Below are 25,643 nucleotides of genomic sequence, written 5' to 3' on the forward strand. Positions count from 1 at the left end.
GAACTGGCGAATCTGATGCAGTCCATGAGGAGGAGATGCACTGCAGTACTTAATGCAGCTGGTGGCCACACTAGATACTGACTGCTACTTTTGATTTTGACCCCCCCTGAGGGACACATTATTCCATTTCTGTTACTCACATGTCTGTGGAACCTGTTCAGTTTATGTCTCAGTTGTTGAATCTTGTTATGTTCATACAAATGTTCACACATGTTAAGTTTGCTGAAAATAAACAGTTGACAGTGGGAGGACGTTTCTTTTTTTGCTGAGTTATTATGGCCAATTTACCATGGCTAAGGGCTGTTCTTAAGCACGACACAACGCGGAGTGTCTGGAGACAGATGTTATCTGTGGTATATTGGCTGTATACCACAATCCCCCAGGGTGACATGTTGCTATTATAAACTGGTTACCACTGTAAATAGAACAGTAAAAAGTAATGTTTTGTCCCGTGGGATATGGTCTGATATGCCAAGGCTTACAGCCAATTAGCATTCAGGGCTCGAACCAGGTTTATAAATGTAAATAAATCCTATTTGCGCATAACTATAGATAAATCCGACAGGAGAGTTTGAGTGATGAAATTTGGACAGAGGATCTCGAAATCTCTGAGCAAGAAACACTTGGATGAACATAAAAAAAATGAATGTTAGGCTACTTTCTGGCAATTGTGCTGTTATTATGTGCCAGATGTTAAGACTAAAAACCTTTATAAATGGCCCATTCGCGAGATTGACTTGTCATTTCAATAGGCATAGGATACAAACTAAAATCTGGTTTTATGATTGTAATAAAATGTTGCCATAGTCTGCTTAGCTCAAGGCTGGTCGTCTATGGCCCCTGAAAGGCCTACATCTCATTTCAGATAGTCTACAGTAGCCTAGACAAGATGTAAACTGAACTATTTAGCAGCTTGCTTAGTTCAAATTAACAGACTAATTTATTCAACATGAATAGCGAGGTGATTTTACATTTAAGAAGTGTTTTTGTTTCCAATAGCCTGCTGGAATAGGCTACTGAGGATGGGATCATAATTTAAAATCACTGAATTAAATATTAATAATATGTGTATGAACAACAGGAGGTTGTGGCACCTTCATTGGGCAGAACGGGCTCAAGGGTAATGACTGGAGCGGTATGAGTGGAATGGTATCAAGTACGTCAAACACATGGTTTCCAGGTATTTGATGCCATTCCTTGGGCTCCATTCCGGGCATTATTGTGAGCTTATCTCCCCTCAGCAGCCTCCTGTGATATGAACTGAATACGCTTGTCAACAACAGCCAGTGTTTATTTTATTAGAATTTGTTTTACCTGTAATCTGACAACTGTTACCGTCAATCTAATGTAGTACAAGATGGTGCCGATTAGAGAGGAACGCCTTACTTCTAGTTCTTAGGAAACTGCAGTATTTGTATTTTTTTTTGTAATGTATTATTTCTTACATTGTTAGCCCTGAAAATATTAAGTGTTATTACATACAGCCGGGAAGAACTATTGAATATCAGAGCGACGGCAACTTACCAGCACTACAATCAGGAATACTACTTTCCCGAAGCGGATCCTTTGTCCGAACCCCCCAGGGCATTTGAACTAATCCCAGAGGCCGACCCAAAACAAAGTCGCCGCAGAAGAGGAAGACGGAGTGGCCTTCTGGTCAGACTTCAGAGGCGCGCACACCACACACTGCTTCTGAGTATATTACTCGCTAATGTCCAATCTCTAGATAACAAGGTAGCTCTCTCAGGATATGCTGTCGGAGTTGGCACAGCCACCGGGATTCTTTGTGCGTCGCGCCGACAGAAATAAACATCTCTCCGGGAAGAAGAAGGGCGGAGTTGTATGTTTCATGATTAACGATTCATGGTGTAATTGTAACAACATACAGGAAATCAAGTCCTTTTGTTCACCTGGCCTAGAATTCCTCACAATCAAATGCTGACTGTATTATCTCCCAAGAGAATTATTCGTTGGTTATTGTCACAGCCGTGTATATCCTCAAGCCGATACCACGACGGCCCTCAAGGAAAAAAATCTGTCCACGACTCTATTTTGCTCCTCCCGTCCTATAGGCAGAAACTCAAAACAGGATGTACTCATGATAAGGACTATTCGACGCTGGTCTGACCAATCAGAATCCACGTTTCAAGATTGTTTTGATCACACGGACTGGGACATGTTCCGGGTAGCCTCAAAGAATAATATTGATTTTTACACTGATTTGGTGAGTTTATAAGGAAATGTACAGGAGGAGTATGTTGTACCCACTCTGACTATTAAAACCTACAATACAAAATTCTCCAGACCTCCAAGGGACGTGTGACAACGATGTGATTTTATAGGTACAGCAACATAGGACTAGTAAATCCACAATCCAATCCTATCACGCTGTACAGTAAGCAGTTTAGAAGTTACACCGACAGGCCCTGGTTGCAATATATTAATAAAACTGAAAGCTAACTTGAATTAATTGGAAGAGTTGCAGTGTTGGATAGCCATATTCAGCCAGCTAACATAAATAGAAATTCCTCTCTGAGTCAGGTTGTTGAGTAGGCTAAATTAGCTGCATTAGCTACAGTGGGGCAAAAAAGTATTTAGTCAGCCACCAATTGTGCAAGTTCTCCCAATTAAAAAGATGAGAGAGGCCTGTAATTTTCATCATAGGTACACTTCAACTATGACAGACAAAATGAGAAAAAAAATCCAGAAAATCACATTGTAGGATCTTTAATGAATTTATTTGCAAATTATGGTGGAAAATAAGTATTTGGTCACCTACAAACAAGCAAGATTGCTGGCTCTCACAGACCTGTAACTTCTTCTTTAAGAGGCTCCTCTGTCCTCCACTCATTACCTACATTAATGGCATATAAAAGACACCTGTCCACAACCTCAAACAGTCACACTCCAAACTCCACTATGGCCAAGACCAAAGAGCTGTCAAAGGACACCAGAAACAAAATTGTAGACGACCTGCACCAGGCTGGAAAGACTGAATCTGCAATAGGTAAGCAGCTTGGTTTGAAGTAATCAACTGTGGGAGCAATTATTAGGAAACGGAAGACATACAAGACCACTGATAATCTCCCTCGATCTGGGGCTCCATGCAAGATCTCACCCAGTGGGGTCAAAATGATCACAAGAACAGTGAGCAAAAATCCCAGAACCACACGGGGGGACCTAGTGAATGACCTGCAGAGAGCTGGGACCAGAGTAACAAAGCCTACCATCAGTAACACACTACGCCGCCAGGGACTCAAATCTTGCAGTGCCAGACGTGTCCCCCTGCTTAAGCCAGTACATGTCCAGGCCCGTCTGAAGTTTGCTAGAGAGCATTTGGATTATCCAGAAGAAGATTGGGAGAATGTCAAATGGTCAGATGAAACCAATATATAACTTTTTGGTAAAAACTCAACTCGTCATGTTTGGAGGACAAAGAATGCTGAGTTGCATCCAAAGAACACCATACCTACTGTGAAGCATGGGGGTGGAAACATCATGCTTTGGGGATGTTTTTCTGCAAAGGGATCAGGACGACTAATCCGTGTAAAGGAAAAAATGAACGGGGCCATGTATCGTGAGATTTCGAGTGAAAACCTCCTTCCATCAGCAAGGGCATTGAAGATGAAACGTGCCTGGGTCTTTCAGCATGACAATGACCCAAACACACTGCCAGGGCAACGAAGGAGTGGCTTCATAAGAAGCATTTCAAGGTCCTGGAGTGGCCTAGCCATTCTCCAGATCTCAACCCCATAGAAAATCTTTGGAGGGAGTTGAAAGTCTGTGTTGCCCAGCAACAGCCCCAAAACATCACTGCTCTAGAGGAGATCTGCATGGAGGAATGGGCCAAAATAGCAGCAATAGTGTGTGAAAACCTTGTGAAGACTTACAGAAAATGTTTGACCTCTGTCATTGCCAACAAATGGTATATAACAAAGTATTGAGATAAACTTTTGTTATTGACCAAATACTTATTTTCCACCATAATTTGCAAATAAATTCATAAAAAATAAATGTTTGTTTTGCACTGAGAAAATTTCAGGTCTGCTGAGGGCAAACTTGAATGTTGTGAAATTTCCAGCTTGCATTTAGTGTGAACACTGAGGTTGTAACCACTTTAAGTTACAGTTTTAGCAGTGGCCAAGTATGCAATGGTGGCTATTTTTAATTATAATGTAAGCCTACCAGTGGCCTACCATCAAAAACAATGGAAGAAATGAATCCCATAAAATTTTCACATGTAAATAGATGTTCTAACATCCAGCCTACAGTAGCAGCCAATGTTGGGGTTCAATGTGGGCCTACATTTCATGAGACTTTTGTAAAAAAAAACATGCCGCGCTTGTCATTAGCCTGTTTATCCTTCAGACAAGGAGGTGACTGAAAATGTTGTTGTGTTATTTGATGCAAGGAACCACTTTACAAAATAAAATGAATTATTATTCCAGTACCACTATTACAGAGAATGAGACAAATGACAGTACCCTCTGCCAATTGGCTACTTAGCTTATTCAAGCCTTCTCAAAATACAACACTTTTGTTAAGACAAAAAAAAAGCTATTTTCCATGACCTGCTTTTCAAAGATGTCAAGAAATGTACATGTTTTGTGCTCTTGTAGGAAGCAATCACCCCCCTAATACTACCTACTAAGTATCTATAACTGGGCTAATAACTCACTAACTAGAAAAGGATATGAACAAAATGTCCACATGGCTACACGCATATTTAGCTTTATCTTAAAACAAGTGCATCAACTCACGACTGCTCATGCTGTAAACACAGTCCAGTTCAAAGTCAATGGCACAGATCCATATATAGTCTATTTCCATATATAGTCTATTTCCAAAGTGGCTAATATTGCGTTGAATCGATCGCAATTGCAGAGTAAAGGGAAACGTTGATAGTGTTAACTAATAGGGAAAACTCGATTAAGTTGAGTGAAGTTCAAACTCGTGCTTCTCTCTCTTGGCTGATATTTCATCTGCGGTACTGTGTAAGTCTGTGGAAGAGGGTGAGAACCATGAGCCTCCTAGGTTTTGTATTGAAGTCAATGTACCCAGAGACGGATGGAAGCTAGCGGTCCTCCGACGACACCATTGTGTTACCCGAGAGGATGCTGTAGACCTTCATTGCAAAACAGTGTTATTGCAAAACAGTTTTTGCAATAAAACCTTCATTGCAAAACAGTTTTAATCAGTTATTTGGTGATGTGATTATATTTAGTTCAGTTTTATCTAAAAAGTACAGCTTTATTGTTTCAATATATATATATATATATATATATATATATATATATATATATATATATATATATATATATATATATATATAATAAAAAATGAAATTCACGAAGTAGGATGGTGCTCCCATTCATCCTCTGAGGAGCCTCCACTGAAACCAACAGACACCTGGAATTACTATACAAAAATAAGCCGATGGACGGACAGCGTGTTTTCTGTATGTATCATATCTCTAACACATAAAACTCATTATTGGCATCTATAGTTTGCTTTGAGAGACACACTGAGATAGTGTAATAGTGAATATATGAGCACCACATTAGCAGGCAAGATACAGTAGCTAAATTGCATCACATATTGAATGACATCTCTGCTGAACTCAGTTATTTTATCCTGTTTTCTATCTCTTTCTCTCTCTCTGTCTCGCCATGCATCCATCTCTGTCTCTCTGTTTCTCTGTCACTTCCTCTCTACCTTCACCGCACTAGTCTTTAATGCAAAGACTAAGAGAGCACAAGGCAACTGCGTCAAACTAAACGACTAAACTCTTTTAATGCCAGCCAGTTTAGAGTTTGGAGCCGACAGAGAAAAGAGAGGAGATGAGCGTAGAAGAGTAGAGAGGGGCCAAGGTGAAAGTCTGCTCTTATAGATCTGTGTCAGTCATAGGATGTGAACTTTAACAAGGCTTTGAAAATAACTCTAGAGGACTAATTCAGAGCTGCTGTACGGTTGACAGGAGAGAGAGTGATAGAGAGAGAGAGGGGAGAGAGAAGAGAGGGGGAGAGAGAAGGGTATGTGATCTATGTTCTTTGGTTGGTTTGATGGAGGAACACTTTTCTTGTGTTTCCTGACAGATCAACATGTCAGTCAGGGAGACGTCTCGTCAAATCACTACAGTCTCGCGCGCTCTTTCCCTCTCTTTCTTTCCATCTCTCTCTCTCTCACTTTCCCTCTCTCTTTCTCCCTGTCTCAATTGTCCTACTGTATGTATGCACAGATTCACAAGCCCAACCGCACACACATGTACACACACACACTTACATTCAGCACGCTCACTCCATAGACTCAAGAACTTACAGCTGTTATTCACTCTAACATGAGAAGATATAGAATACACTCAATTAATTTTATTTGCACAATATCTTTGCATACCTTGACGGTGTGCACCCACTGTTGATAAGATCTGGAATTACCTGCAAAACAGAAAAGGCACACACAATGAGAGACGTGAATGTGACTGATCAGACACAGTGATGACGTGAATTTAATTGATGATATACATTTTGTGGGACCGTATCAAACGTATAGGACTCTCTTGGGAAAGAGGTCGTCTGACCTCAATCGAACTACTTGGTTCAATAAAGGTTCAATATGAAATTAAAAAGTAATCCAAAATTATGTTTGAGTAAAATGCTTATTTTGTAAGATGAATCTTATAGGATGTTAGTGCCACTTACTTCCACAGAAGCCTCCCTCACTGATCTCCTCTTCAAACAGGTCAGTGAAGCCTCGGCCTGCATTCAGCTTGGCCAGTCGGCCGTCAATAAACTGCAACCATAAATTACAACACAGAATTACAGATGGTAGGGAGGGAGGCAGGCATGGCAGGAGGGAAAGGGAGAGAGGGGGGCAAGGAGGGAAATAGGGGGGAAAGGAGAGACAGAGGGAGAACAAACGACAGGGAAAAAGACACCCAACTGGGCAAGTGTGTTTAATCCTACCTGTTCCAAAAATGTCTCTAGATTAAATGAGTTTAGGGGTCGGGTGGGTAATGTGGAGCAGGTTTGGGGGATTAGGGCAGCAGACAGCCATGCTGCCTGTTTAGGGTTAGGCCTGGCTGGGAGACTGCATGGTGAGGCCAGGACTGCATCCCCAATGGCACCCTATTCCCTACATAGTGCTCTACTTTTGGGCCCAGTCAAAAGTAGTGCACTATGTAGGGAATAGGGTGCCATTGGGGATGCAGTCCTGGTGTCTGATGCACTAGAAACTTTAATTTCCTCCCTTTGTCACATGGAGCTTATAAAACGCTTCCCATAAATATGTTCATTATAAGCCCAGACGTTACGTGCGCGTGCACACGCAGGCGCACACACACACACACGCACACGCACACGCACACAGTACAAGTCAAAAGTTGACACACCTACTCATTCAAGGGTTTTTCTTTATTTTACTATTTTCTACATTGTAGAATAATAGTATATACATCAAAACTATGAAGTAACACATATGGAATCATGTAGTAACCAAAAAAAAGTGTTAAACAAATCAAATTATGTTTTATATTTGAGATTCTTCAAAGTAGCCACATTTTGCCTTGATGACTGCATTGCACACTCTTGGCATTCTCTCAACCAGCTTCACCTGGAATGATTTTCCAACAGTCTTCAAGGAGTTCCCACATATGTGACTAACCACCTGGATTCGTTCTTATGTAGAAACATTTGAATTTCTGTTTTTCTTTTCTTTCTTATTTTTTATTTTACATCGGATACAAGTAGCGACTCAGAGCTACAAAATGGTATATCATACACTGCATTTGAGAAAACAATGGGAAAATAATTAGACAGACGCGTGCTATATGGCAGACCAATCCAAACTCCCCTCGGCATGTCCAGCCCACTCATTATTTCAGCCAATCATGGCTAGCAGGAAGGGTGCTCTATTTTTCTGTGGCTAAACCAACTAGGCTCGTAATTTCACAATTGTATTAGTATTTACAGATGGCATACAAGTTTGATATTAAGTTCACATGTTGGAGAAGGCATTTCTGCACAAAAACGCATGTTGATAAAAAATAAAAATGTACGTTCAAACGGCTGTCCTGTTAAGTCATGACTTGCGACATACGCCTAGTTTCCTGAATAGGGTCACATATGCTGAGCACTTGTTGGTTGCTTTTCCTTCACTCTGCAGTCCAACTCATCCCAAACCATCTCAATTCGGGTTGAGGTCGGGAGATTGTGGAGGCCAGGTCATCTGATGCAGCACTCCATCACTCTCCTCCTTGGTCAAATAGCCCTTACACAGTCTGGAATGTGTTTGGTCATTGTCCTGTTGAAAAATAAATGATGGGATGACGTATCGCTGCAGAATGCTGTGGTTCCTCTCTAGGTTTCTTCCTAGGTTTTGGCCTTTCTAGGGAGTTTTTCCTAGCCACCGTGCTTTTACACCTGCATTGTTTGCTGTTTGGGGTTTTAGGCTGGGTTTCTGTACAGCACTTTGAGATATCAGCTGATGTACGAAGGGCTATATAAATAAATTTGATTTGATTTTGATTTGATTTAGCCATGCTGGTTAAGTGTGCCTTGAATTCTAAATAAATCACGGACAGTGTCACCAGCAAAGCACCCCCACACCATCACACCTCCTCCACCATGCTTCACGGTGGGAACCACACACGCGGAGATCATCCATTCACCTACTCTGTGTCTCACAAAGACACGACAGATGGAACCAAAAATCTGAAATTTGGACTCATCAGACCAAAGGACAGATTTCCACCGGTCTAATGTCCAATGCTCATGTGTCTTGGCCCAAGCAAGTCTAATCTTCTTATTGGTGTCCTTTAGTAGTGGTTTCTTTGAAGCAATTCGACCATGAAGGCTTGATTCACGTAGTCTCCTCTGAACAGTTGATGTTGAGATGTGTCTATTACTTGAACTCTGTGAAGCATTTATTGGGCTGCAATTTATGAGGCTGGTAACGCAAATGAACTTATCCTCGGTGGCAGAGTTAAGGCTGGGTCTTTCTTTCCTGTGGCGGTCCTCATGAGAGCCAGTTTCATCATAGCGTCTTAAAGTAATGATGTACTGTTGTTTCTCTTTGCTTATTTGAGCTGTTCTTGCCATAACATGGACTTGGTCTTTAATCAAATATGGCTATCTTCTGTATACCACCCCTACCTTGTCACAACACAACTGATTGACACAAATGCATTAAGAAGAAAAGAAATTCCACAAATTAACATTTAACAAGGTACACCTGTTAATTGAATTGAATTCCAGGTGACTACCTCATGAAGCTGGTTGAGAGAATACCAAGAGTATGCAAAGCTCTCATCAAGGCAAAGGCAGGCTACGTTGAATAATCTCAAATATAAAATTATTTTGATTTGTTTAACACTTTTTTGGTTATTACATGATTCCATGTGTTATTTCATAGTTTCATAGTCCTAAATCAGTACTCCTACTCTGAGATGCTTGATACATACGGCCTCTGGTCAAATAAGGGTCAAGTAGATTAAGTTGATTTATTTTAGAGCTATGTCCACCCAGCTAGCTGTATTTCAAAGACTGTATCTAGAAACCGTCGATAGCCTTCCATCTATATCTAGGCATGGGTTCGGGCATATCGCTAAGCGGCGCGCTATGCTAACTATCTACCTACGTAGAATGTATGCACACATGACTGTAAGTCGCTTTGGATAAAAAGCGTCTGCTAAATGGCATATATATTATATTACCTAGCACCAGGCTTTCCTCTCCTGTAGGCCTGACTGAGGGGAACCTCATCATCATAATTTTGCTAATGCGGGATGACACTGCAGGTTTCAACCATCAAAAGAGATTTGTTTAAAAGGAGTAACTGGACAGAAGACAGTATTCATGGCCATGAATATCAATCATGTTAACTGTGTTGAAATTATTGATATTTTCAAATATATATATTTTTAAATAGTTAAAAAATATTAAAAGAACCTTTAGAAAAACAGACAGACCAAAAACGGTTTTGTCTGATGAATCAAACGGCTGAATTGTCCATAAAATCGCCTCCCTCAATGTAATTGTTGGGTTGGGATTTTATAAATAAATAAACGACAAAACATTCATTATTATCTATACGATTATCATAGAGTGTCAGTCATTCTATAGCCGTGAGGTGAATAATGTTGGGAGTCATCTGGCGTCCACTTGTACTGCTGCATGTACACAGTAAAAACGAGGCGGACAGGCCATCTGTGGGCCAGACATTGGAATCCTCACTGCAGTGTTCTAGATGACTGTGGGAGGGGTTCCAGATCTCTGGAAGATGTTCCAGAACATGGGGGTTAACTGCCTGCAGGACCCTACAAAGCAAGTCTGACATCCACACTCAACATCCCATAAACATCACATTCATACACAGTTTATATGTTGAGAAGAGGAAACCTAAAGCTCTCTAGCTTTTCCACTTTGATTCTCCGCAAAATGGAGTCCTACTTTGAGAATGATCTGATTGACTTGTGATTGGTATTATGTGGAGAGACAGAGGGGTACTATGTACATTATGAGGCTGCTCTCTCTGTCTATAGGAAGGGGAAGCTTCACTGAGCCAGTCTCCACTGAACCACTGCATCTACCAAGCAGTGTCCTGAACCCATCCACTATAGAAGGAGTGTGTGTGTGTGTGTGTGTGTGTGTGTGTGTGTGTGTGTGTGTGTGTGTGTGTGTGTGTGTGTGTGTGTGTGTGTGTGTGTGTGTGTTTTCAGTCAATGTGTGTGTAGGGGCCAGAAGGGTTGATAAAAAAGCAGGTTATGATTGACAGCTTTTCCCTCGCATTCTCTTGGTAGCTCTCCTCCTTTTGTTCTGTACTGAATAGACCGTGATGGAGATGGGGCTGGTGATGGGTCGGGAAGGACTGGTTTGTTTGTCAGCAGATGTGTGTGTGTGTGTGTGTCTCAGTGAGAGGATGTGGGTCATGGCCAGATCAGAGTTGGCGGACCACTGGCCTCTCTCACTTTAACAGAGAGCAGAAGAGATAAACGCTCTCCTTCGCCACGCTAGAGAGGAGGAGAGAGATAACCACCGCATCCTAACACTCCTTCTCCCTACGCTACCACACAGACAGGAGCAAAGAGGGGGAAGTGAGGGGGAGATAGACAGAGAGAGAGCGCAAAAAATAGCTGATTAAGAAGCTCTCTGCTCCCTCTTAGGGTTAAATAAACAACTTATCAAGGCTGGAGAGGAACAGTCTAACTGTGGTGGTGTAAAGGAATGCTTTTAAGACTGTGCAGGCTTTGAAAGTTACTCTATTAATAGTTTACGTTTCCTAATTAAGGGAAGGAAGTTATCCTAGGTGCATTTTTGTCTGTGGGTGTTGGTTTGATTGGTTTAAAGGAGAGAGGATTGAAAGAGCTTTCAGCTTAATCAAAGGCTTAAATATAGTGGTTTGTCCTTTAAAAGTTGCAGAGGACTGCGGCGCAGCTTGAATGTTGCCGCAGAATTCAATGGCATGTTATTTAAGTGTGAACCACTGGTACAGTTAATGCTAGTTAGTGCCCTAATTCTAGTCTAACCGATACCCAAATATGGATTCAGTGAAATTAAAAATCTCATTGATTTCTAAAGACCAGTCCCCATGCTTGTCTCAGAGCAGCGCAAAACGGTGCTAAAATAGTTGTAGGCTATTGCTTCAAATCCTATTGCTTCTAACTTCACTATGCTTTTTAAATAAACAAGACCTACATCACTTTTAACAGCACATTACTCAACAATAGTGAGACTCATGTCACCTACGGTAGGCCTACAGTATATCGAAAAATATGACGTGACTCTCTGCCAATAATTACATTTCGAGGATTGGAGGATATTTCTGTAATTCAGTGATATTTATTCACATAGTAATTCGTGATGGATCCATAACTAAACAAACATCGGCATTTTGAAAGAGTATTTTTATCATTATTTTATTAACGAAAGCATAAAGATGCCATTATTAGTTACATTGTTTGAGTTTGAACGTGCAGACTGGCACTAAGAACAGCGGGAACGTTTCCCTAGTCAGCGCCATTATTAGTGCAATGCCCCCTTAAAGTGTTGTTCTGTGTTACCCAGTGTGGCGGGGTGGGGGTCCACCACCCGTCCCCCTTCTTTCCCTTCCCCATGGGCTAGGTCAGTCTTCTGTGCGCGGCTGTGTGGCCCATCCCGTGCCTCCTGCCCCCGTGCCTTAAACCTCACAGTTGGAGAACTGCAAGGCAATCCCATTGTGTGCCACTCGGAAGCCATGACCAATATATATATTCCTGCTAATAACAGGGTTAATAATATATCTGTGAGAATATCCAAAGGGCTTTTATATAATTCTAAATTCATAATAATAATAATTGCTTTGTTTAAAAAATAACATTTTGGAGATGATTGAGTTTTCAAATAACGTACAATGAGCGAGAAAAAGGCCATTCTTAAACATGGGGTGAGACATTGTTAATCATTTGTAAATAAAGCCAGTTTGTTATTTAGAATGATTTATTTATGTTTTTAGAGGGATAGAAACCAAAAACCTACAGTCATCTCATGGGTCTCCCAGTCGAGGCTAGCACGGGTATTGAACAAGCATCTGTACTGCACTGCAATGCAGTGTCTTAAACCATGGTGCCACTTAGGCACTGGACAACGTGACTGGTCGGAGTGGGCTACAGTAAAATAATCCAAACAAAAGAAAACAATAAAAGTAAGTACAATTATCACTTTCTATTTAGGTTTATTTCGCCCATTCATTGTCATTTAGAGACACAATAGCACCTTGGGACCCAAAAGCATAATCCGTGCTCTAACTCCGCCTTGCGCTGGTCTGGAGCAATGAAGTGGTGATGAAGATACCTTCCCAAGTTCTCTCACGTCACCCCGCTCCTCCGCTCTCTCCACTGGCTTCCAGTTGAAGCTCGCATCCGCTACAAGACCATGGTGCTTGCCTACGGAGCTGTGAGGGGAACGGCACCTCAGTACCTCCAGGCTCTGATCAGGCCCTACACCCAAATAAGGGCACTGCGTTCATCCACCTCTGGCCTGCTCGCCTCCCTACCACTGAGGAAGTACAGTTCCCGCTCAGCTCAGTCAAAACTGTTCGCTGCTCTGGCTCCCCAATGGTGGAACAAACTCCCTCACGACGCCAGGACAGCGGAGTCAATCACCACCTTCCGGAGACACCTGAAACCCCACCTCTTTAAGGAATACCTAGGATAGGATAAAGTAATCCTTCTCACCCCCTCCCCCCTTAAAATATTTAGATGCACTATTGTAAAGTGGTTGTTCCACTGGATGTCATAAGGTGAATGCACCAATTTGTAAGTCGCTCTGGATAAGAGCGTCTGCTAAATGACTTAAATGTAAATGTAAATGAAGGGTACCGTACTAAACCACAACCCGCAGCATAATCACAAAACTTATCGTGAGCAACCACTGTAGCTCCTATTGTTTTTCAGTTATTAGGTAGGAATTTTCTCATGGTTCCGGAATGGTGGGCCTCACACATGCATGAATGCACCCAGGCACACACATCGCAGTGTTACCTGTTTGAAGAGCTGCAGGTTGACCGCCATCTCCAAGAAGTTTCTCATGGTGCTGGAGCGGTGAGCCACAAAGCTCTCCTCGCAGAACGTGACTGGTTCCCCCTGACCAGAAACAGGAAGAGGAGGAGACAGGAAGATCAGAACCACATATTTAGAACCAGATAACGTTTACAGATATTTACACTTTGTATTCTGTGGTGGAATACTTTTAAAATGCAGGGATGTAAAGTACTTAAGTAAAAATACTTAAAAGTATTAATGTAGTTTTTAGGGGTATCTGTGCTTTACTTTTTATATTTTTTACAACTTTTACTTCACTACATTCCTAAAGACAAGTATGTACATTTTACTCCATAAACTTTCCCTGACCCCCAAAAGCCCAGCAGGACATGAAAATGGTCTAATTCACACACTAATCAAGAGAACATCCCTGGTCATCCCTACAGCCTCTGATCCTCCTGACTCACAAATTAAGCATGTGTTTAGTAAATGATGTCTGAGTGTTGGAGTGTGCCCCTGGCAATCAGTGGTTAAAAACAAAACAAGAAAATGGTGCTGTTTGTTTTGCTTAATTTAAGGAATTTGAAATGATTTATACTTTTGATACTTAAGTATAATTTAGAAACTACATTGACTTCTGATACTTAAGTATATTTAAAACCAAATACTTTTAGACTAACTCAAGTAGAATTTTACTGGGCGATTTTCACTTTTACTTTAGCCATTTTCTATTAAGGTATCTTTACGTTTACTCAAGTATGACAATTGGGTACTTTTTCCATCACTGTTAAAATGTCACATTACTGATCTGGATAAAGGACCAGAGAAATTAAGAAGTTGACAATACATTTCTACTGTATACTACTTACACATTTTCTGCCACCCAAAACTTAGTAACTTTAGTAACTAGGTAATTCAGTATCTCCTGTTACACTCTCTTGCATCATAATTAGCTGAGAGCTACAGACATTAGATGACAACATGACTACCCAGCCAATCAAAAGGAGCCTGCAGTGATTCTACATGCATGTTTCCGTATAATTGGCCTAATTTGCAAATTTATATTTTTCTACAGTTACTTTTTAAGTATTGTGGAGAACCAGGCTAGTGTTTGAGGCTATGAACACACTGGGACATGTTCACTACAGTGTAGGTCTGGCCTAATTTTAGTGCTGGTTGGTTAATGCTATATATTACATCAAGATTAGTTTATAGTTCTGCAATTAGCAACTTTACTTCAGACATGGAATAGTTATTCTGAGAGAATAGGAACAGAAGAATGTCTTTCTTTGCAGATGGACTAATAAAGAACAAATCTATTCTAGCAAGGCAACAGTGAACATGATGTCCCCCGCCAATGAGTTATTGTGTGTGTGACCAAAGATGATCCATTTGATTATCCATTATATTGACCAGATTCTTAAGTGGCCGCTCTAACACTGAAAATAAATGTCTTCAGAAATGTATGGCAGTTAGCCTGATTACCAGTTTAGGGCTTGACAGTCATGTACATTTGACAGCGGCACACCGGCCAGTACCATGTGAGAACTACTGGCCCGAATGACTATATTACTGGCCCCACCCAAGATCCCAGTAGAGCAAGTTATGCATGCATCATTTCAGTTGAGATTTCATGTTTAATTAGCAGTCTGGGCAGGTACCTTATATTACCTGATATCTACACTGATTGTTTGGAAAACCAAAATGAAGCTGCTACCCCCCCCCCCCCACGAATGATGACATACTGTATAGCCTATATTAAACCGTTTCAAATGTAATATTCCCCTCCAGAAATGAGCCAATAACAAATTGATGAAAAGCAATATATTTAGGGGCTGTACATGGTACATATTATCAGGCAGGTGTGCTATTTTAGCAATAAGCATCATCAACTGTCTCTTTGCAGCATCTGTGGCTACATGGCTGAAGCATGGGGTTGCTCCTCCGCATCGTTTACCCCAATGGGCTAATCATTAGCTGGATTACGAAGGGCACAGTTAAGTTTAATGAGGCCACATTAGTCACAAAAACTGCCTCCAAAAAAAGTACATGAATTCATACAGCCAAATAATAATTCATAACAGATCAATAAGTTATTTCCAATACATACTTTTCATATCAATACAACATGTTCCTCGTAATAGTAGAAACAAGTGTCATTAATCACCCACTATTCCTCCCTGACAAGAGTTCCGGTGCATCGTTTCACACTGTACGATTGGAAACGTCGCGCTCATTGAAACTACGCTGCAGCAACGAGGCGCTTTCAGAAGGGGGGGGGGGGGGCAGAGAAGGAAAAGGAAAAAATAAACGATTTAATGTTAACAGAAACATTTCCTAAGTGAATGCATCCCTTTAGTAAAAAAGACAGGTGCTGCTGATAACCCTGCCATTGTCGTCGAGGCAGAGGACCTGTATGTGTAGCCCAGTGGCGGTCGGTGCCGTTTAAGATTACGGAGGAATTTTAATTTGATTTCTATGAGCATGGCCTTATTTCTATTACAGCATATTGGATGCCTGTCTGTCAGTCATGTTCCATTCACCCAGCTCAACATAACATAGATAGGTTTAAGCTACTACATGATACTAAAAATGGCCCAATTACCCATCACGAGGTTGCTACAATCTAGCCTACAAATGAAAGTTGATAACGTAGGTGGCGTGCACAGCTCGAGAGACAAAAGGTAGTAATCAAGGTGACAGACAGTGACACATTCAATACAGCCTTGCACACCCTTGCCTGCATCTAGCTGATCTAGGGTGTCATCATTAGTCCACACAGTTGCAAAACGTTACGTTTTGATACTAAAACGAGAGTTTGTGGAGCAGGCACAGTGCACGCTACAATAAGTGGTCGGCGGCGCTGTAAGACAGGCTTAATCCATGAGACACATTTGACAGAAGACCATGAAAGTCACAAAAAGTCTAGTACCGAAACATTTTTTTTTCAGGTTCTAGTATTGAAAAGTACTCAAGTTTTGGTATTACCGTGCAATTACCGTGCAGACACACTGGCTCTTCTGTGAAAGCATATGGGCTCCAAATACACATGCTTCAGTCAAACGGGGTGTTCAGAATGTGTGTGAGTGCCTGTGTATGTGTATTTGTCTGTGTGTGTGTATGAAAGTATGCAAGCATGGATGCCAATGTGTGTGTGTGTGTGTGTGTGTGTGTGTGTGTGTGTGTGTGTGTGTGTGTGTGTGTGTGTGTGTGTGTGTGTGTGTGTGTGTGTGTGTGTGTGTGTGTGTGTGTGTGTGTGTGTGTGTGTGTGTGTGTGTGTGTGTGTGTGTGTGTGGAATCATAGACTTTTATCTAGATCCTATGGGGACTAGGGAGATGGTATGATGTGTGGACGTCACGGCACCTCACACAAGCTCTTTGCTCGCTCTGCTTTAAATGTTTGTGTCTGAAGGGAGTCAGGCAGTGTGTTCATGCCACTGTCTGTATACACAGACCGACAACACAGAGGCATCAATTATGGATCCCCTCTCTGGGACTCTACACAGCCCAATTACCCTTAAAGCCTATGAACAAAAGCCCTGCTATTTGACAAACAGTACATGGCGTGTTTTGCTCTCAACTGGAGTAACTTAGAATTGAGAGGCAGAGCGAGAGAGAAATGTTCTGGGATTTAGACTAGAGAGGGAAAGCAAAATAGTGAGAAGTGGCTAAAATATATCCTCAAAGAGAATGTCCTGACTCCTCCTGTAAAGGTACTGATATGTCAGTGTTTCAGACCACCTTCAGTCAACTCAAAACACAACTTCAACCTTCACTCACTGTTCAAAAACAAATTTTCCTTTCACAAACTGAAAACAAACTTCTGAGGGTAGGGGTTTAGGGGTTTAATGATTAGGTCGAAGCGAGTTACTACAGGTTTGTACCTGAGGGTTGCAGTTAGGAGAAGCTTCTTACAGGTTTGTATCGGAGGGTAATGGTTAGGCTCTTACAGGTTTGTATCGGAGGGTAAGGGTTTAGGGTTAGGCTCTTACAGGTTTGTATCGGAGGGTAAGGGTTTAGGGGTAGGTTCTTACAGGTTTGTATCAGAGGGTAATGGTTAGGCTCTTACAGGTTTGTATCGGAGGGTAAGGGTTTAGGGTTAGGCTCTTACAGGTTTGTATCGGAGGGTAAGGGTTTAGGGTTAGGCTCTTACAGGTTTGTATCAGAGGGTAAAGGTTTAGGGTTAGGCTCTTACAGGTTTGTATTGGAGGGTAAGGGTTTAGGGTTAGGCTCTTACAGGTTTGTATCGGAGGGTAAGGGTTTAGGGTTAGGTTATTACAGGTTTGTATCAGAGGGTAAAGGTTTAGGGTTAGGCTCTTACAGGTTTGTATCGGAGGGTAAGGGTTTAGGGTTAGGCTCTTACAGGTTTGTATCGGAGGGTAATGGATAGGCTCTTACAGGTTTGTATCGGAGGGTAATGGTTAGGCTCTTACAGGTTTGTATCGGAGGGTAAGGGTTTAGGGTTAGGCTCTTACAGGTTTGTATCGGAGGGTAAGGGTTTAGGGTTAGGCTCTTACAGGTTTGTATCGGAGGGTAAGGGTTTAGGGTTAGGTTCTTACAGGTTTGTATCGGAGGGTAATGGTTAGGCTCTTACAGGTTTGTATCGGAGGGTAAGGGTTTAGGGTTAGGCTCTTACAGGTTTGTATCGGAGGGTAATGGTTAGGCTCTTACAGGTTTGTATCGGAGGGTAGTGGTTAGGCTCTTACAGGTTTGTATCGGAGGGTAAGGGTTTAGGGTTAGGTTCTTACAGGTTTGTATCAGAGGGTAAGGGTTTAGGGGTAGGTTCTTACAGGTTTGTATCGGAGGGTAATGGTTAGGCTCTTACAGGTTTGTATCGGAGGGTAATGGTTAGGCTCTTACAGGTTTGTATCGGAGGGTAATGGTTAGGCTCTTACAGGTTTGTATCGGAGGGTAATGGTTAGGCTCTTACAGGTTTGTATCAGAGGGTAAGGGTTTAGGGTTAGGCTCTTACAGGTTTGTATCAGAGGGTAAGGGTTTAGGGTTAGGCTCTTACAGGTTTGTATCGGAGGGTAAGGGTTTAGGGGTAGGCTCTTACAGGTTTGTATCAGAGGGTAATGGTTAGGCTCTTACAGGTTTGTATCAGAGGGTAATGGTTAGGCTCTTACAGGTTTGTATCAGAGGGTAAGGGTTTAGGGGTAGGCTCTTACAGGTTTGTATCGGAGGGTAATGGTTAGGCTCTTACAGGTTTGTATCGGAGGGTAAGGGTTTAGGGTTAGGCTCTTACAGGTTTGTATCGGAGGGTAATGGTTAGGCTCTTACAGGTTTGTATCGGAGGGTAATGGTTAGGCTCTTACAGGTTTGTATCGGAGGGTAAGGGTTTAGGGTTAGGCTCTTACAGGTTTGTATCGGAGGGTAATGGTTAGGCTCTTACAGGTTTGTATCGGAGGGTAAGGGTTAGGCTCTTACAGGTTTGTATCGGAGGGTAATGGTTAGGCTCTTACAGGTTTGTATCGGAGGGTAAGGGTTTAGGGGTAGGCTCTTACAGGTTTGTATCAGAGGGTAAGGGTTTAGGGTTAGGCTCTTACTGGTTTGTATCGGAGGGTAATGGTTAGGCTCTTACAGGTTTGTATCGGAGGGTAAGGGTTAGGCTCTTACAGGTTTGTATCGGAGGGTAATGGTTAGGCTCTTACAGGTTTGTATCGGAGGGTAATGGTTAGGCTCTTACAGGTTTGTATCGGAGGGTAAGGGTTTAGGGGTAGGCTCTTACAGGTTTGTATCAGAGGGTAAGGGTTTAGGGTTAGGCTCTTACAGGTTTGTATCGGAGGGTAAGGGTTAGGCTCTTACAGGTTTGTATCGGAGGGTAATGGTTAGGCTCTTACAGGTTTGTATCGGAGGGTAAGGGTTTAGGGGTAGGCTCTTACAGGTTTGTATCAGAGGGTAAGGGTTTAGGGTTAGGCTCTTACAGGTTTGTATCAGAGGGTAAGGGTTAGGCTCTTACAGGTTTGTATCGGAGGGTAAGGGTTAGGCTCTTACAGGTTTGTATCGGAGGGTAATGGTTAGGCTCTTACAGGTTTGTATCGGAGGGTAATGGTTAGGCTCTTACAGGTTTGTATCGGAGGGTAGTGGTTAGGCTCTTACAGGTTTGTATCGGAGGGTAAGGGTTTAGGGTTAGGTTCTTACAGGTTTGTATCGGAGGGTAAGGGTTTAGGGGTAGGTTCTTACAGGTTTGTATCGGAGGGTAATGGTTAGGCTCTTACAGGTTTGTATCGGAGGGTAATGGTTAGGCTCTTACAGGTTTGTATCGGAGGGTAATGGTTAGGCTCTTACAGGTTTGTATCGTAGGGCATCTCGGTAGGATCCAAACAGAGCAGCCTGAGCCCGGAGGAAGGCCCTTGCTACTCCGCTTCCTGTTGATGTCGACTGCTTCTTTAGCTTACTCTTCAGAGAGTGGACCTGAGAGAGAGAGAGAAAAACACAGAGGGAACCAGAGACAGAGAGAGCAAGCAAGAGAGAGAGAGAGGGTGTAGGGAGGGGACGGAGGGAGGGTGAAGAGAGACAGATCGAGAAAAGAGAACGAGGATGGAGAGAGATAGAGAAAGAGGGGAGTGAGAGAGGATGGAGAGGGAGAGAGAGGGAATGAATGAGAGAAAGAGAGTGGAAAGAGAGGGGAAAGTTAAATTAACACCTGTGAAATTGGTAGCTGGAATGGGAGAGCCATTCTGGGTGTGAAGTGTCACATTTACAGGTCATTCCCGAAAAAGAAATACAAAAAATCGTATCTGTTGTGCTGCAGAGAGCACCTGCAGAGAGCACCTGCTGCTCTGTTAATTGAGCAGAGGATGGGGGAGATGGAGAGGAAGGGAGTAAAGAAGGACTGTGAAAGAAAATCCAGTTGTCTCGTTCTCTCTCCCACTCTACTTCGTTTATTTTCCTCTTAATGCCACTCCTTGTACTGTCCTGTAAATCCCTCCCTCCCTCCCACAGGAGAGCAGCAGTGTGCAGATGCTTATTTATGGGTGACCCATGCGGTCCATCGGAACGTCTAAGGAAGGTGTCAAGAGCCTCTTCACCTGCTCTGAAGTCTGTCTGTCTGTCTGAAAGAGGATTGTATCTCCCCGTCAGTCTTGTATATAATCACAAAATATACACTGTCCCTTGGTTGTATACAATATACACAGTGTATAAAACATTAGGAACACCTGCTCTTTTCATGACAGACTGAACAGGTGAATCCAGGTGAAAGCTATGATCCCTTGCTGATATCACTTGTTTAATCCACTTCAGTGTAGATGATCGGGAGGAGACAGGATAAAGAATGTTTTTTAAGCCTTGAGACATGGATTGTGTATGTGTGCCATTTAGAGGGTGAATGAGAAAGACAAAATGCTTCAGTGCCTTTGAACAGGGTATAGTAGTAGGTGCCAGGCGCACTGGTTTGAGTGTCAAGAACTGAAACGCTGCTGGGTTTTTCACCCTCAACAGTTTCCTGTGTAGTCAACTTGACAACTCTGGGAAGCATTGGAGTCAACATGGGCCAGCATCCCTGTGGAACGCTTTCGACACCTAGAGTCCACGCTCCGACAAATTGAGACTGTTCGGAGCGCAAAAGGGGGTGCAACTCAATATTAGGAAGACGTTCCTAATGTTCTGTACACTCGGTGTACAATGCCCACGTTGTTGTTAAACTTTTTGTGAAATGTTTAACAGTCTAAGAACTGTACCTATTGATTACCATGTGAATGCATAGGCCTACATCACGCAATGTAAAGCAAGAAAATGTTTCCACAATTCCGTTTGAACACCCTCAAGAGACCAGACCAAAACAATCAAGGAGCACCTACAGTAAAAGTACTGTTTGTCATATTAGGAGAAATGCTGACTGCTGTTTGAGTTCGCCGTTAGAAACTAGATGGAGTAGAAGCAGTGTGTTAACAAAGTCTCACTAAACCCCTGGGGTTTAGTCTGACGCTCTCTCTCCACCGTGTCCCCGTTCCCGCGCTGTCTGCTCCCATCCACCACGAAAACTCCCTCCCCCTCCACAGCATCAAACAGCAGTTTATCACTGCTAAATTAACAACCGTCATCTCCACACTCACTCATTTTTGCTAAATACTTTTATGTTTATGTAAAGTTGTTTCTGAAATTAATATTTCATGTTTGTGTGCGTTTGCAGATTTTTTTTCTTTCTCTCGCACTGCAAAATCATTAAAGGTCTTCTTTTTTTTTATAGCTTGAGAATCAAAGACAACAGAATGTCAGTCAGTCTACTGCTGATACCCTGAAGACTGCCAGACAGGCGGGGAGAAGTAAATTCTGCTGCTCGCGGAGTTCTGAAGATCAGCGTTTAGAGGAGAACGATTACAAATACTTTTTAATGAAAGGGAGGGACACAAAGAGACGTTCTGTTTTCGGGAATATAATTCGAATGAGATTGTTTTAGTGACAAGTTAGAATTTCGAAAACGTGTCTTTGATGTGTTTTGAGAAGGGAAATTCCGTTCGTCCAGTGACGAGTTTGATCATTTTTTTTTTTTAGAAAGCAATTGTGTTCAAAAACCGAATCATCTCCGAAAGGCGACAATCACAAACATGCACTAATAAAAACAAAACCCACACATCCCATAAAACAATCCAACAAATGTACAGAAAAATATCTAAAATAATAAACCTGTGATTAATAATAGGTGTGTGTTTGACAGACGAGGCTAGTTGGTGCAGTAGCATCTCATCAGGCATGCTGCAGCAGTAATGGTCTCTGTCAGACTAATTAGCTTTTATAGTGTGAGCGTGGCTAACAAGACGTGAGCAGGCGTCACAGAGAGATCCTGCTCTACAGGTGATAACCCTATTTGGCAATGACATTTTTACTGTAAAGCCACACTGACGGCCAGCAGATCAAAGAGGCTGACTCCCCCAATGGGTCCAATTAACTATAGCATTGCAGAGAGAGAGAGAGAGAGAGAGAGAGAGAGAGAGAGAGAGAGAGAGAGAGAGAGAGAGAGAGAGAGAGAAAGAAAGAGGGAGAGAAGGCGAGCGGGAGATGGAGAAGGGGGGGGGGCTAAGGAAAGGAAGGCGCAAAGAAAAAAAAAAAAAGTGTTGAGTTATGATAGTCATAATCTATGCAGAGAGGCCTTTCCCGTATAGGTCTTTTCCCCAAAGCTGTGATCTTTTCAATTTACATCAAGGGAGGATGGCTGTGGATGAAAGGCGTGCGTCTGAGGAGCGGCAGGCCGGCAGCCACACACGGTAGACACGGGGGCTCATTAAGCCACGGCCCAGCCTCCCCATAACAAGGACCGAAGTGGCTGGTGTAAAGAGCAGGGGGTCACAGGTCAGACCGGGAACAGATCTCCATTTAACTCAGCAGCTGGAGATGATAATTAGCAGGTGCAGTGGTGATATCGGTTTCTCTGTAAAGGATAAGACTAGCGACTGTCATTGGATCATCACATCTCTGCTGTGGGCTGGGGTGGTTCACACATACACACAACACACGTGGGCACACACACATACGTCATGTAACACCATTCTGAAGTTTTATCTGATTGAACTGTAGGTCCTCTCCCAGTGTGTGTACATGTATTGACAAATATACACCGACACAATTACGTAACAAATATATGTCTTAAAGGAGAGAAAAAAATAGCAGAGCACTCAAAATTGAATCACTTCAGAATATCCTAGAAATAACTTTAAAATAATATTACATGTGTTCAAGGACAGCAGAAACAATTCTAACAAACATGAAGTGTCCAAAGTAGTAAATGTGCCATATCTTTCAGCTCTGGTGCATTACATAGAGAAACAGAAAAGAGAAAAGTTTCAATCATAACGAGACGCGGAGGATCTAGTACAGCCGTCAAGGATAACGAGGCTTGGCTGGTACTGCAGCGTCCTCTAAACACATGGGAACCAACATCAACTAACGTTGTCTCACAGCACACAGTCACACCACGTTACCGTACAGGCACCAACTGTCTGACGACTTTTACTCTGGCAAAAGGCACAGCACAGTTAATTGTTACTGAGCATTTGACTACTATTTATCTACAACTAGACAGTAGTGGAACCATACATGGTTCGTCTCCCTAGCTAAAACCCAGCAGCATTTTGTAGAGAAAGGAAAAGCAAAGGTAAGTGTTTGCCTAAATATAATGGAGCATTTATCAGTGATTGGAGCAGTGGAAAAATGTGCTTAAACCCAGCAGCGATTTGACATAGAAAATAATCTATATCCTAATTATATAGAATGTGTTTAAAATGAAAAAATGTATTAAAAAATACTTGTAATAATGACAATGACAATTAAGCCTCTACCAGAGCATATAAAACTCCCAAATTTCAACCCTGACACTGCTGCTGTGGTAGAAAGTTTGGGTTTTCTCTTCGAACCCCCCAACAAATGTTTTGTTAAGATTCTGTCCAGGGAAAGAAGGCCGTGGGGATGCAATTAAAGAACTACAAAGAAGAACAAAAAATAGTTATGAAAATCTCCCGCTTTCTTTTGATCTGCTGCTGCCTGAATGTTACACATACCCTCATGCACAAAGACGTGTGTGCGCACGCACGCACGCACGCACGCACGCACACACACACACACACACACACACTTAAAAAATAATAATAAAAAAGAATATCTGACACATAAAACTCAATATAAAACTATTCTTACCCTTAGAGTCCTTCATTCTTTAACTACAATTTCTAGTATATAAACCAATTCCTCATAACAATGTTATTCAAGACAAACAGACTCAATTGCTTGTATATTTATATCCAAAATCATTTTCATTAACGGTCTTCTCTAGTTGCAAAGCAAAACTATGACTTCCAAGTCCACCAGGCTCAACCTCTAATATAAGATGAGAGGACAGAGAAGGCAGGTGAAGTAGATTTTAATATCTTGCGCCGTCTTTCCTGCTGGTGAGATGTGTAGCTAGATGTCCCACAGGAAAAACAAACAAAGACACTGTTACCTACAGCCCATATGAGCAGGACTATAGATCCATCATCATTTTATTACCCGCAGTGAAATAAGCACATCAAACAGATGATGATGATGATGTGTGTGTGTCTGTGTGTTCATTTGAACTAATAGGGATATCTAATGGCAGATGCTACTCCCTGAAGTGGGGTTACTGTCAGGCTGACCCGGTATAGCAGGCTCTGGGATGAGCTGGGAGTTTTGCATACATAATTAAACATATCTAAATGTCATCTTTACTTCAAACACTAACTGGTCTCTGGTGCTCCCTGGGTTGACTTCAAATAGAGAATGGACCAGAGCATCAACACACACACAGAGAGACACAGAGAAAGAGACACAGAGACAGAGAAAGACACAAAGAGATATAGAGAGAGAGAGACTCAGAGAGATAGATAGATAGATAGATAGATATAGAGACTCAGAGAGAGAGAGAGACTCAGAGAGAGAGAGAGAGAGACTCAGAGAGAGAGAGACTCAGAGAGATAGAGAGATAGATAGAGAGAGAGAGAGAGGAGACAGAGAGAGCAGAGTAAAAATTCCCCAAACTCCAAAACGCTGTTTGATGGACAAGATTGGGAATTGTAGTTTGAAGCAGAAACAGAGTGTACATTGAGTTAAGTCAGGGCAATTTAACAAGACACAGTTGTCAGTCACGCACGCACCCCCTCCACCCCCTAAAAAAAACCATGATATGAATCGTCATCAGATCATAATCAAAACAGTTAACTGCCGTTAACCTTCTTTTAACTCATTATGCTTCATTAATAAGAAGTGAGCAATCCTAGAGGAAGCAGCACGGTTCAGTGCTGATCTTAATGTACAAGCCAATCTCTGAGGTAGGTAGCTTATGGTTTGGGAAATCCTGGAGCTGCCTCACAGTGGAAATGAGTTGAGGTGAAACACACACACCTGGCCCTACTCTGTATGCAGTGTACAGCTGTGGCTGTCGCGTATTGTGGACGAAGCAGAAACGTGTAAGTAGAGAAATCTTTCTCCTAATTTAAATGTCAGCTTGGCGTTTTGAGTGATTATCGTTCACCATCGACAGGACTCAGAGTGACTTTTAGTGAGACAGGAGTGTAACTTCCTCTGCGTGTGTGCGTGTGTGTAGCTGCGTTGGCTGCTGATGATGTTGTTTTCTGTGAACTGAAGCTGAACTCCCAATTAAAGCTGTTGTGTTTGA

The 25,643-nt window shown here is 42.2% G+C and overlaps 1 protein-coding gene across 6 annotated transcripts in view; it reads right to left on the bottom strand.

Moving 5' to 3' along the window:
- The window catches only part of LOC124037995 (DENN domain-containing protein 1B-like), a 183,812-nt gene that overhangs the window by 24,428 nt on the left and 133,741 nt on the right, over positions 1–25,643 (bottom strand). For all 6 annotated transcript variants that reach the window (XM_046353332.1, XM_046353333.1, XM_046353331.1 and 3 more), the window contains 4 exons: positions 19,802–19,927; positions 13,514–13,615; positions 6,699–6,789; positions 6,394–6,434 (listed from right to left, as the gene is read on the bottom strand). In XM_046353332.1, coding sequence (XP_046209288.1) covers positions 6,394–6,434; positions 6,699–6,789; positions 13,514–13,615; positions 19,802–19,927 — 360 coding nt within the window. The remainder of the gene's footprint in view (positions 1–6,393; positions 6,435–6,698; positions 6,790–13,513; positions 13,616–19,801; positions 19,928–25,643) is intronic.

Source organism: Oncorhynchus gorbuscha, linkage group LG06 (assembly GCF_021184085.1).
Source record: "Oncorhynchus gorbuscha isolate QuinsamMale2020 ecotype Even-year linkage group LG06, OgorEven_v1.0, whole genome shotgun sequence".
Lineage (NCBI taxonomy): Eukaryota > Metazoa > Chordata > Actinopteri > Salmoniformes > Salmonidae > Oncorhynchus > Oncorhynchus gorbuscha.